Source organism: Cuculus canorus, chromosome Z (assembly GCF_017976375.1).
Source record: "Cuculus canorus isolate bCucCan1 chromosome Z, bCucCan1.pri, whole genome shotgun sequence".
Classification (NCBI taxonomy): domain Eukaryota; kingdom Metazoa; phylum Chordata; class Aves; order Cuculiformes; family Cuculidae; genus Cuculus; species Cuculus canorus.
In genome coordinates this window covers 19,679,683-19,693,390 of record NC_071441.1, presented here as the reverse complement: position 1 = coordinate 19,693,390, position 13,708 = coordinate 19,679,683, and the positions used below count along the sequence as shown (strand labels likewise).

Here is a 13,708-nt window from a genome sequence, read left to right as displayed (position 1 = left end):
ATTTCATGAAGCTTCAAGGCTGAAATTTCCCTGCTCCCTACTTTCCTGCTTAAAAATAAATCACTGTGTCTGAACACTGGAATTGTGGTCTATTGTGAGCTGAAATTATGTAGTAGATTCAGCACATATTGGAAAAGCAGAAAGCTCTTGCTATCTTTGTGAGCTAGTTGAAAAGTGAAAACAGATTAGAAAAATAAGTTCTTCAATAGGCAGCAACATTGCTTTCACACCAGATTTGATGAATAAGTTCTCCCAGCGGCACTAACACCTGATACACGCATTGCATGGAATAGCAAATTTGAGTCCAGGCAAAAGAAAAAAAATATTTTTCTTCCTTCCAGTAACTGCTGCAGGTATATTATCTAATGAAAACACAACAAGATTTCTCTGAGGAATGTGAAATTCATTTGGTGTTTCCATCAAACAATTATATGTTATTCACCCACTATCTGAGAAGCACTGAGGCATATCCAGGCCTGATTACATTGATTCTTAGCTCCAGATCAGACTACCCACCAGGGCAGCAGGCAGTTTCTCATCTCTGCCTCGCCAGATCCTGGATGCTGGCATATGCCGAAGAGGGGTTCCTAATAACAATAGAGACACATTTGCCTAATATCTTCATCATCCTAAATCAGAACGTCTTTGATCAGTAATGGAGCCTTTCAGAGTGTTTCAAATGAAAGGATAAATATTCAAAGACTTGTAACAGGGATTTGCCGACTGTCTTCTGTTAAGACCAGTGGGAGGTAAACAGTGCAATCCCCATATACCGCTCTGAAATGTACTCTTTCAAACACTGTATTTTCAAAAGGCATCAGACTTTTCAATAACTAGGAAGCTTATAAGAAAAACAGTATCATATACACTGATGTATCTGTCAGCTAATGCTACTTCCAGGAAAGCATCTGGCCTGCAGAAAACAGCACAGCTCAAAGCTTTCCAATGGAGAAGAATATGGAATGCTCCTGGGGGTTGTGCCCCTTGAGCTGCAAACCATGTAATCTTATGCACTGTGGCGTATGCCAGATTCTCCTCTTCTACATGCAGAACAGGACACAGGGATAACTGAAAAGCAGTCTTGCAACAAACAGCATTTTTGCATTCCAGCATTCACCGACTCTAATTTCTAGAGATTATTAGCAGAAGATACACCCAAAACACCAGTTCAGCACAAAAAGGACTCAGGAGCATGAACGTAAACAAGGATTAGAGTCATCTTGCGAGAAAGATATCAAGCAGTACCTGCTGAACACAACAAACATTAACATCCAACATATTCATTGCAAATGTGAAGGGGAACAGAATCTCTCCCCAACTGTCTGGAAATTTTGTTCATTTGTGCTAAATACACTATGTGGTCTTTAATAGTTCTGAAAAACATTGTAGTTTCTTGAAGTTCATATGGGAAATCAAAATCCCAGTTTCTTTTTGGAAACGCAATCAACTACACATTCTTCTCCCTGATGATTTTTATCATTAATAATGTAATCTCACAAACTAAATATCAGATGGTGTAAACAAGTTGTTAGAACAGAATCTTGTGAGGTATTCTTCCCGTTATAGCAGAAGTTTTCTATTCAGCAAGGAATTTTTATGACTTATCTCTGAGAGACAGATAAGAATATAAGGAATTCCCTCTCTCATATCCTTTATTAAATACATATTTCTTATTTAATTAAAAGACTTTGTAAGATTACTTTTGATTCATTTGGTCAAATGGCAAAGACTAATTAGAACAACCAAGGTTTGGAAGCCTATAAGAAAATAATCATTCACAACAGCAAAAGTAAAAAAAAAAGGACATTAACTGAATATTAAGACGTTATGCTCAAGGTCAAAAGAAGTAGTTAAAGAAATTCCAATGCTCTAATTTAAAAACAAACAAACAAAACCCAAAAAAAAGTCCACAGAAACAAAAACAGAACAAAGAAACAAACACAAAAAAAACAACCAAACAAGCCAAAATCCCAGAAGGAACAAGTATCTGAGAAAGTACTTACTACTATGTCTTCAGGGAAAGTATCCAGACTGAAAGAGCCATCATCAAACATGACTTCATAGAAAAGTTGAGATGTCACTCTTATGACTCTGCAACTATAGTATCGTGTATTCCTGTGTTTTGTGATGACGGTCTGCCCAACTGTAATGGCCTTCTCACATGCTTTGGCTCTCTTAAAGTAAAAAGGAAGAATTTAAAAGAAAATCTAATCTTAAAATACCAGTTTACTCATCAGGAATCTATCAGTGTCAAAACTGATAACAATTCTCCACTCAATCCAAAAACTTCGAATGCAAAATCGTTCCTTCCAATCATGATCACACAAATTTGTTTTTCATAGGAAGTTTCTGCATGTTAGGAGAAAACAAATGGCATCTGAAGAATAACAAATCCTTAGCACTGGAAAATATTTTTGTGGCTGATGCCTTCATAACTATTCTGCATAAAACCAACAACACACAATTAGCAATATTTTTAACCTGTAATTTTATTTGTAGAATAACTTGTAGAATTTGCTTGAAGAGGTAAGATTTGATGAACTCAGACTTTGGTCTTGCATTGTTTTATATAAAAGTGCTGGATTTCACTATGATTCTACATATTGCATAATATTTTGCTGTATCAGTTGTAATAAGAAAACGCATATGCAGTTCTTGTCAGAGTTGTCTCCAGCAGTGTACCTGAGTAACTTCTTAACTTATACTGTACAGAACTTTTGCTTTAAAACTTCAGACAACATTGAACGCTCTTCATTAACTATTTACATAGCAAATCTAAAACAATTTTTTTTTTCATTTTTCACTATTAATTCTCCAGAGTTAGTTAAGTTAATCAGGAAAGTATTCGGGTTGTAAAACTACACAAAAATTCTATATCAATAACTGCGCAGGGGATTCTATAAATAAAAGGAGAAATGGAACCTTCTAAGTAAGCAAATGTGCAGAAAGCCCCATGATGCAGACAGCTGTGACATGGTAGCTCCCAACTAACGTATTCCTATCAACCTTTCATTTAAAAAGCAACCTTTTTTTGCCACAAAAAATAAAATCAAGAGCAATCAAGAGCTTCTCATCCTAATAAGACAAAGAAGGCACTTCTTTCTTATGATCCTAACTGTCTATTCATTACCATACGAAAGTCCATTTGTTTATGCAGAAGTGAGTCATTGTGACTTTGGCTACCTGAACAGTTGAACTTTTCTTATAGTGGAAGATGCTAATACAAAGGGCAACTACACTGGCATATACCAAGCCTAAACTATTTTTTTTATAAATTATTGTATAAACAGCATGAAAAGACTTTATTACATACACTGAAGTAATTTCTAAATTTCCTAGAGCTGCTTTTCAAATCTTCAAAGGCAGTGAATTCTTCAATCAATATACTAATCTTAAAAAGTATCTGTGAAAATCTGGAAAATGCTATAGTAGCTGTAGATTTTCTAGCAAATATCAAAGAAAGAACCAAGGACAGCAGCAGTTCTTTTTGTTAGACTTCAAGCATTAATAATAATGCCAATGCTTTTAGGGAAGAGGAAAAAACCACCCTAAATTTGAACACTTCTGGTTCTGTGGAGAGTGTAGTCAGTATCATGCTTCTTTTTATGGGCTATTTTCCTGCAAACTAAGGGCAAACCAAGTACGAATATTCTTTTCTGGAGACAGTGCACTAAATCTCTTTGTGTCAGAGCTCTGCCTGACATACGCATTTGGAGGATTTGGCTGAGGTCACCTCAGATAGTAAAATCCAACAATATTTCTGAAGCACTTTCAACTTTACCTAGAATTAATGTTCTGAGCATACTCACAAATTACTTAACCATTTATCTGTAGAACAAAATTGTTTCTTCCTAGTTTCACCTGTCTATATTTAGACTAAGTAGCAGAATTAAGTACATAAACATTAAATTACTGGTATTATCACAGAAGTGACATCATGTCAATTAGGACTTTTTATACAATCTTGAAACATATGTAAACATAAATGTTAATTTACCTTTCAATTCCTGACATTAGTCTATTCGGTTATTGATGAGGTGGGGGATCAGAAGTAAACTGAGGTGCATTAATTGAGTTACTTATATGAGATTATAGAAAAATCTTGATATTACAATACAGAAGCACGAAGAGAAATATGTCAATTAAAAGGTGTAAATGTTTTTAAAGCCTGAAGATGGAATCTTTTAGAGAAGATGGAAGGCAAAATACAGTATTTTGAGAAATAACACAGGTTCATTTAATGATAAAATTTTCAGAGAAGAAATGCCATTGCTCATTAGAACAAATAATAAAAACCAGCAATGTATCCTAGCTCAAGGAGAAGACTATTTTTCAGTATGTTACCTTCATAGGTTTCTTGATTTATTTCTCAGAAAAAATATTGACAAGTACACTCTGTAATTGATTGCATGTCCCAGAAAACATTTCCTGTCAGAAAATCTTAAGAATTTATTGATGTTAAGAATGTCATTTTTTATCAGAAAGGACAGTTGTTATGTAAGAGAGTCTATCAGATTAAAGAAACAGCTGTGGTAGTTACCAGATTATTGAGAAAGCTGTGGTTTAAAAACATGATTTTCTTTAACAGTACCTAAGCCAAGGATGAGCTAAGATAGTGGCAGAAATACTGAAAACAAACAGATACAAAGGAAAAAAGTTAACCCTGCGTTCTGTGTGCAAACTTCAAAAAGATAAGAAGGAAAAATATTTTCTCCTTCGTTTTCTGCATGGCGGAAACAACATTTTTGTTTAACAAAAATCTTGTGAAACAAGATCTAAAAACTATATGTATACAAAATCATAACTATCATGAAATAGGCATCTGATGTACATCTAAGTATGTAGAAACTATCTGACTACAATTTTTTATAGAGGATCCCCAAATTTGAAAAAAAAATTACTTCATACAGGAACATAATTCTCATTGCATCATTTTAAGCTTACTCCTCGGAACTGCAACTTAGACATAGAAATGATGCATGACATTTCAAAGATATGCCGGCTCATGATTTTTTAATAGTATGTCCCTTATAAGGCATGCCTTAGTCTCTTTGAAATGTTAAGGGCGGGAGGCAGTAGTTAGTAGACAGTGCCAAACAACAACATTGCATTACTCAGGTATACAACAGAAAAAGGATCTATGGCTTCCATTCAACATCATGTCTTCCTTCCCTGTGTCCTACGGACTTAAGAACTGGCTGATAATTGCAGCAGATAATTTGAAGTAGCTCTAAAACTAGCAACAGTAGGTTTTTGCAACTTCTATACAATGGGTTTTTACAACTCCTGTCTTTGTCCATTCTATCGACAGTTGATCTTTCAAAATGCACATTACTGGTTCTATCTAGATGGCCCCTTCTGATCACGCTTTCCAAACAAGACATCACCTGTGAGTATATGTTTGCTTCCAGCTGGCTACCTCTGACTGTCAGTGCTGTCTTTACTAATCTTGTAATGGAACCGTCACGGGCTTTTTTTCCTGTTAGTGTAGTTCTTTTAATTAAAAAAAAAATCCACATGCAGCACTTACTCTCAAATGCAGAATGCAAATTTTCTTGCAGTTTTATGACCAAAAGGTGTGAGGGACATGTCTCACGTCCAGAGACAAGCACAGTCAAAGAGGAAAAATGAAAGAAACATGCCCTGCTGTCTGTAAATAGTAAATTGTAGCACCTTCCTTGCACAAATTTAAATAACAAAATAATATAGAATGTGACAGGAATAATAAAAACATTCTATATAAAGCAACTTTTCAGTTAGCAAATTTTTGTGTTATTTTTTAAAGCTGTACCTTCAGGAAATATAATAGGTATGCTTAGTTTTAAGCTCACGGGCCTTGAAACAACATATTTTTGAAAAGTCATATCACTATTTAAATATTCCAGTTCTTAGTATTTACTTCATTTGGCAGAACAATATAGGTGCGAAGATTATGCTTTCCCTTTTGACTGTTTGCTACAATTTTTCATCAGAAGATTTGCCAGTGTTTTCCACGGTTGACATTAAAATAGTACTCAAGGAAAAAAATCCTGAAGGCAATTCAGAACCTGATGGCAAAAAAACCCCACTTTTGAATGTATATGGATGTGTCATTTTGACACAGTTTGATTGAGATCACAGCCATAATAATTTGGATGTATACTCCACCTCATCACTGCAATAGGTGGTGAAGAGGTATACTAATACCACTAGTAATACATCTTTACCTGTACACAGGCAATTTTTTTACTATAGATACATGTCACCATTTTTTCTAGTGTCCAGAAGCTCTAGTCTGGTTGTTGAGTTTTGGGTTGTTTGGGTTTTTTTTAAACTTGAAGAAAGTAGCAACCACAGGTATTCACTGAGCATTTAGGCACAATATCTAGAGGCTATGTTACTGAAAAAAAAAAGACACTTTTAATTTTATTTCCTTGAATTGAGGAGAAATAATACTGTCTTTACTTTATGTACAATGTTTTCAACTGCTAAATACCAAAGAGCCTTTTTTCTTGCTGACAAGACAATCTATTGACCCCTGCAAAAGTTCAAAAAGTGAGCATAATACTTCAGTCTGCATGATTCCGCTGTTCTGCTTTCAAGCAAGGAAGTTAAAACAACAGGCAACAGGAAAAGTTCATTAGAAGCAACATACAATGCTATGGTGAAGAGCAACGTAATTTCTGCATGAAGGAATAGGTAGTAGGTAAGAAAAACATAACAAGAAAACCAATGGTGAAAAAAAATCCAAAGGTTAAAGATATAATAAGATTAATTATCCAAAAGACAGAGTAAAAAACCAAGTACATGCAAACATGTGGCAATCTACTTTGTCTCGGGAGTAAGATAAGAAGTTCACAGAGCAAGATTATTTAACAAAATATCTGATTTTTGAAGCTTGGGCCCAATGAAAAACACAAAAGCCTCATTTTTCTTTCTCTTCCGCAAATCTAATTTTTCTTTGAGAAACAGGAAATATATTAATAATACGAGGGGGGTGTTATTTTCAAAAAGATGGTCTTCAGTTTCAGTAAAGAATGTGATAGGCCAGTTCCAAACTACTTTAAACATCTTTCACGTAACATATTAAAGAGTAGCCACACAGAATCCTGTTTCTCTATAGTTGGAAACTTTTTTTTCTTTGACACTACCCAATAAAGGTTAAGAAAATCAGTAAGAAAAACCTGATTTTACGGGATTCCACATGGCTCTATGACTACTGTGTTTTTTTCAGATCAGTGTGGGTTTTTTTTACTTTTCAAAATAATAGCTATTTAATAATTTCCTTTTTGTTTCAGAGCAAGTGTACACACTGAAGGAGTAAATTCTCCTTAAACAACCCATCTGGTTTTCATAAATATTCTGTAGGTATTTTTACTAATAACTAAAACAAACACAGAAATGCCAGAAAAGACAACTTCTTAGGACAGTTACAGCACTATATTAAGTGCTGTACAAACACAGAATAAATTACCAGAAATTTCAGCACATTTACCATTAAGTATCATAAAAGAGAATTGGGTGAAGCAAATCACATGCGTTGTTTAACAGCATAAGGGGACTCCAGCATCAGGGACAGATATATTAAGAGAGGTTGGGGAAAGAAAGAGAAGAGGAAATGGCTACAATACACATTTGAAGTAGGAATATAGGCAAGTATTATGCAGAAAATCCTATTTGATCAGGGAATGATTTCTCAGTTACTGATGCAAATCCCACTACCTAGAATACAAAGACTTATCCCAATCAAATACTAGAAAAAATCTGGGAAGGATAGCTCTGTTTTTACAGGCCATGATTTTAACCCAGTAATTTTCAAGTTACAATAATGTTTTCCAAGAAATCCAAGAAAGGCATCTTAAGTTGCCTGTTCAGATAGAGACGTAAGTTTTTTTGTTTTTCAGACCAGCCTACTTTTCTGAAAAATGTTTGAAGAAACTAAAACCACATGAAGTATACTGGTTTCACATGCTAATTCCTTTCAGAAAACAGAAAGTACTTAATAGGCATAACAGTTCTGTGTACGTTTTAGACAGGGACACACAATTTGTTTGCCTTTTTAAGAACGACCAGCAGATCGAATGCTCAGACTGACTGATTACTCTGGTAGGGAGGTGTTACATTTTACTCCACCTGAAAGAAAATCTTACTCTTCAGCGGTCTTGTCATTAAGACCAAAGATTCACTGACAACCTCCTGAAAGAAAGACATATGTTATACAGACATTATCTGGGTTTATTTCTTACACTTCTAATGTACAAAGGAGATAAAAAGTTTGCAACTTGTGAATTCTCAATGTGACTAACTTACCAAGCTCTTTCCTTAATAAGACTACTTAAGCCATTCTAATGTGCTAGGTAACAAAATACAGTTTTAAAAGCCCAAGATAAAAAGCAAGAGTTCTCTCTTAAGTGAGGTAGTAAAAATTCATTTGAATAGAAAACATTAAAGACAACAAGACAGTAATAACTAACTTCTCATGTGCCTCATCTAAAATTAAAGAATCTTCCTGAGCACAGGCAGGAAATAAAAAGGCACAGTAATAGTACGAATTTTCATGACATACTGGTGTTTCTTTGCCACATGACAGAATAATTATAATTGGAGATGTGCAATACACTTCTTGGCTGTGAAACAAAGAACTTCCACATATACCATATTCTTTACCTCACAGTATCTACGAGTTTTTGCGAGATATTGTGATATGGGTATTTGTAATACACTCCAGGTTAACGGAACAGAGAATTCAAAGACTTGCTCTGGCTGTCAAAACAATATATTCAACAATTAGTCTAATCCAAAAATGTGTTAGGGATATCAAGTATCATTTCTCTCAGGTAATGGCATAAGAAAAAAACCTTCAAGATGCAATAGTTTGCTCTGTATGGAAATACAATAGCTGGAGCTGATGCAATACTTGGTATGAATCCTTTCTTCCATTTTCTCTGGAAACATACTTTAATTCTGCAATTACATTTTTTAACAAAGAAGGAAACAAATTCCTTACCGCATTTGGGTTGATCTTGTGCCTCAAACACATGATGTAGACAACATATGGCCAGTCATCAGGTTCCATTAACACTCCTGCAGCATGGGCACAGGTAACATGGAATGAGGCTGGACAGCGTCCATATGAACACTGAATGCAGGCACCAGAGATTTTCTTAATTCTCTGTCTGCAGAAGATACATTTCTGCAGAAGCAAAATAAACAGAAAATTTACCATACTAACCCAACCCAACTCCATTTAATTATACAAGTATCTCAAGAACTTAAAAGTTATTTGTGCTTCACTGATTACCTTTTATACCGTGCAATTTGCATAAGAAAGAAACAGCATTTATTAATTACAAGGTAATTTATTAATATGATAATTAATAAAAACTATTTTTGCCTTTTTTTCCATTAACATGAAGATTATGATTTCTGGTGCTATAGTAAGAAAACTGATATATAGATAGCTACTTATAAATTTAATTTCAAATTCCATACACTTCTCTGAAAATTAACCTGCCCTTCCTAAAACAGGTAAATTGAAAAACCTATACACAATTCTGCAAAAAAAAACAAAACAGTGAGACTGAAAAATAAAGAGAATGGGCCCACAGAAATGTAGGGCTAAACAGGACTTCCACATATCATTTAACTTAGCATCCTACTTGGAAGCTGGACTAAGTGTGCACTTCGACAGCCTTTGGGAGACGGCTAAAATAACAACTTCATGAAACAGTTTCTACAATATCCTCAGATAACCTATTACCATGGATAAATCACTTCAAAATTAGAAATGTTTTCTTTATCCCAAGCTTTTGCATAATTCCACAGCTTAAGGCTGTTTCCATGCTATATTTCCCACTTCATATATTAAAACATCGTGTCAACATGTGGTCTGTGAACAGAGAAGGCCTTGTGGGAGATGTGACAGTTGGAGGATGCCTCCAGCACAGTGATCATAAAATGACAGAATTCTCAGTTGTTGGAGATGTAAGGAGGGGGAGTCAGCAGAAGTGACGCCTTGGAGTTCCGCAGGGCAGACTTCGGACTGTACAGAAAGCTGGTTGATAAAGTTCTTTGGGAGGCAGTCCTAAAGGGCAAAGGAGCCCAGGAGGGCTGGATGCTCTTTAAGAAGGAAATCCTGGCAGCAAAACAGCAGGCCATCCCCGCGTGCTGAAAAATGAGCCAGTGGGTAAGAAAACCAGCTTGGCTGAGCAGAACGTTCTGGGTGGATCTCAGAAAAAAAGGAAGAAAGTCTATGAGCTTCAGAAGAAGCAGCAGGCATCTCAGGAGGACTACAAGGATGAAGTGAGAACACGCAGAGAGAAAATCTGAAGGGCTAAAGCCCAACTAGAACTTTAATTGCCAATTCTGTGAAAGATAATAAAAAATGATTTCTACACATATATTAAGAACAAAAGGAGGGCCAAAAAGAATATAAGTCCTTTAATGGATACAGGGGGAACAATAGGAACAGAGGATGAGGATAAGGCTGAGGTACTTAATGTCTTCTTTGCCTCAGTCTTCAACAGCAAGGTAAGATTTTCTCTGGGTATTCAGCATCTTGAGCCAGAAGACAGGGATGGGGATCAGAACAAAACTCCAATGATCCAAGAGGAAATGGCTAGAGTCTTGCTTGGCCAATTAGACATTCACCAATCTATTGGGCTGGATGGGATCCACTCAAGGCCATTAAGGGAACTGGCAGAGGTACTCACCTAACCACTTTCCATCATTTACCAGCAGTCCTGGCTGACTAGGGAAGCTCCACTTCACTGCATGTCAGGAAATGTTACACTCATTTACAAGAAGGGCCGGAGGGAGGATCCGAGAAACTACAGGCCTGTCAGTCTGACCTCAGTGCTGGAGAAGGTGTAAATGGAGTTAAATACAGTGGGATGCAAGTCACAAGTGGTGTTCCCCAGGGCTCGGTGCTGGGTCCAGTCCTATTCAATGCCTTTATTAATGATCTGGATGAGAGGAATGAATGTACCCTTAGTAAATTTGCAGATGACACTAAGTTGGGAGCAAATGTCAATGTGCTTGAGATTCGGGGAGCTCTGCAAAGGGAACTGAACAGGCTGGATCAGTGGACTGAGGCCAATGGGATGCGGTTCAACAAGGCCAAGAGTCCTGCACCTGGGGCACAACAACCCCGTGCAGCGCTACAGGCTTGGGGAAGAGCGGCTGGAAAGGTGCCTAGCAGAGAAGAACCTGGGGATGCTGATTGACAGTTGGCTGAATGTGAGCCAGCAATGTGTCCAGGTGTCCAAGAAGGCCAATGGCATCTTGACCTGTATCAGAAACAGTGTGGCCAGGAGGATCAGTGAAGAGATTCTGCCCTTGCACTTGGCACTGGTGAGGCTGCACCTCGAATACTGTGTTCAGTTTTGGGCCTCTCACTACAAGAAAGACACTCTGGTCCTGGAGTGCATCCAGAGAAAAACTGGTGAAGGGGCGGGAGAACAAGTCTTATGAGGAGCAGCTGAGGGAACTGGAGTTCTTTAGCATAGAGAAAAGGAGGCTGAGGGGAGACCTCAGCACTGCCTACAACTACCTGAAATAAGGTTGTAGTGAGCGGGGTATTGTTTTCTTCTCTCAAGTGACAGGTGATAGGACAAGAGGAAATGGCATCAAGTTGCATCAGGGAGGTTCAGATTAGACATTAGGACAAATTCCTTCACTGAAAGGGTTATCGGGTACTGGAATAGGCAGTCCAGGGAGGTGGTTGAGTCACCATCCCTAGAGAAGATAGGTAGATGAAGTGCTCAGGGATATAGTTTAGCAGTGGACAGGTACGGTTGGACTTGATGATCTCAAAATTTTTTTCCAACCAAACGATTCTATTATTCTATAATTCTATGAACTAGGTTAAATTAAGATCCATCATACTAAAAATAGACAATGTAGAAGATCACCACTATTGTGACACCAAATGACATTAACAAACACGCTAGACAGAACAATTATTTTGTTAATTCCTACGGACTATTGTGTTATACATATCACATACAGGAACTATCCTCTGATAACTGTCATCACGGCTAATAAAACTGTTAAATGTCATTTATGATAACAAAATTCTCTCAGCTATTCTAAAGTACAAACATTTTATTTAATGACACGAAACACTGAATTCAGCAATTTGAAAACATTCTGCTGGAATATTGACTACTTATATTTGTTCGAAATTTGCTACTCAATTGAACTTCTCTACTCAACTGAAATGTGCTACTCAGAACTGAAGATGTAACACATCAAATGGGTTGGCTAAATCCAGAAAAATTAGAACAAACCTTCATCCCTCCTGTAAAAGAGACTGATTCCTCTGTTCTCTTCTGGAATAGGTTAACTTAATAAGAACATATTAGATAAACTGACATATTGTAAGAAAAGTTATTTCTCGAAGTACTTTTCAGAGTTGCAACTTGAAAATACTGAAAAAAAAATTTTTGGAAAAAAGCTGCAACATCACTATTGAATACATTCTGATTTCTGTCAGGCTAGTGTAAAATTTCAGTCATACCGATGAAAAGTGAAATTACTTCAGATAGACTTTTATGTAAAAGGAATACTGCTTAGCTATATATAATAGTGTGAATGCAGACTTCACGTCAGTTTAAGAAAGTGAGAATACTTCCTGAGTTTTAACCACGAGACAAATCCATCTCACTGTCAAGGAAGGCCAAATACACTCACTCATCTCTTGTGCTACATTCTTACAGGTATGAGAAATACGAAGAACATGAATAAAAACAGGGGAAAGAAACACCACTGTACATGGAGGAAAAATAAAAAATCCCTGTGATAATTGAATACCAGTCTTCGTTCAGGGAGCACTACAAGAATCACGGTTGACAAACAATGAAATACATTTCCTATTATTTGTAAGATGTGTCCTTTGTATAAGTGCAACACTGAAAGGGATGATGCAGATGTACCCTGCTTTACAATGAGTCTCAAACTTAGGCATGAATTTGGGAAAGTAAAGATATGCACAAATAAAAGTCCAGTGTAAAAGCTAATTCATATTGTGTAACTGTATTAGGCAGGATGGCCTCATTCAGAGATGACAAAAAGCTCCTTCATCTTTGAAAATATAAATCAAACACTTAATCTGCTATATTTGAGTAATAAAATCAGAATGCACAGAATAAAAGCAAAACAAACTATAAAAATCTGCTCTGCATAGCCTTTTGGAACCTTAGCTGAGCTATATACCAAGCTTTATACCAGCTATAAGTAGTAAATGGATCTGTGCTGTGTCTGACTGACCCATACTGGAAGTTCTTCCCCTCCTTAGCTTATAATAATGTATTTCTCATACATTACAGCACATGAAATTTTGAACCTTTTTTTTTCCCTATGTTAATATTGGTTTTATGGTGGGGGGGTAAAAAAAAAAAATAGGTGATATAAATGTTTTGTAGTGCTTTGCTTAAGGAAAAAAAAATCACTAAACTTGATCACTCGAACTTAAAGGAAAAAGGCATAAAAATTATAAGAGAGGCAATCACCAGTTGTGAAGACTCGCGATTTCACTCTCCCTCCCACCCTGGCCCCAAGTCTTATTTATTTAAGTTTACAAAATAAAGGATTTATATAGAATGGAAGCAATACTGGACAAATCCTGCAGAGGAGAGAATCTAAAAACCTCTGAGATTGGGTAAACCTCATATTTAGGTATGTAAGCTTTCCACTTGTGAAATTAACAAGTTTGACACCCTACAATCAC

At 36.3% G+C, this 13,708-nt stretch overlaps 1 protein-coding gene across 9 annotated transcripts in view; it reads right to left on the bottom strand.

The window, feature by feature from the left end:
* KDM4C (lysine demethylase 4C) overlaps positions 1-13,708 on the bottom strand; it is a 254,076-nt gene that overhangs the window by 28,440 nt on the left and 211,928 nt on the right. For 7 of the 9 annotated variants that reach the window (XR_008447639.1, XM_054053462.1, XM_054053459.1 and 4 more), the window contains 2 exons: positions 8,987-9,172; positions 2,004-2,174 (listed from right to left, as the gene is read on the bottom strand). Coding sequence is in view for 6 of the 9 variants with exons in the window: in XM_054053462.1 (XP_053909437.1) it covers positions 2,004-2,174; positions 8,987-9,172 (357 nt within the window). In the remaining 3 variants the exon portion in view is untranslated. Of the gene's footprint in view, positions 1-2,003; positions 2,175-8,986; positions 9,173-13,708 lie in introns of those variants that run through there. The other 2 variants (XR_008447641.1, XR_008447640.1) reach the window with 2 other exon arrangements.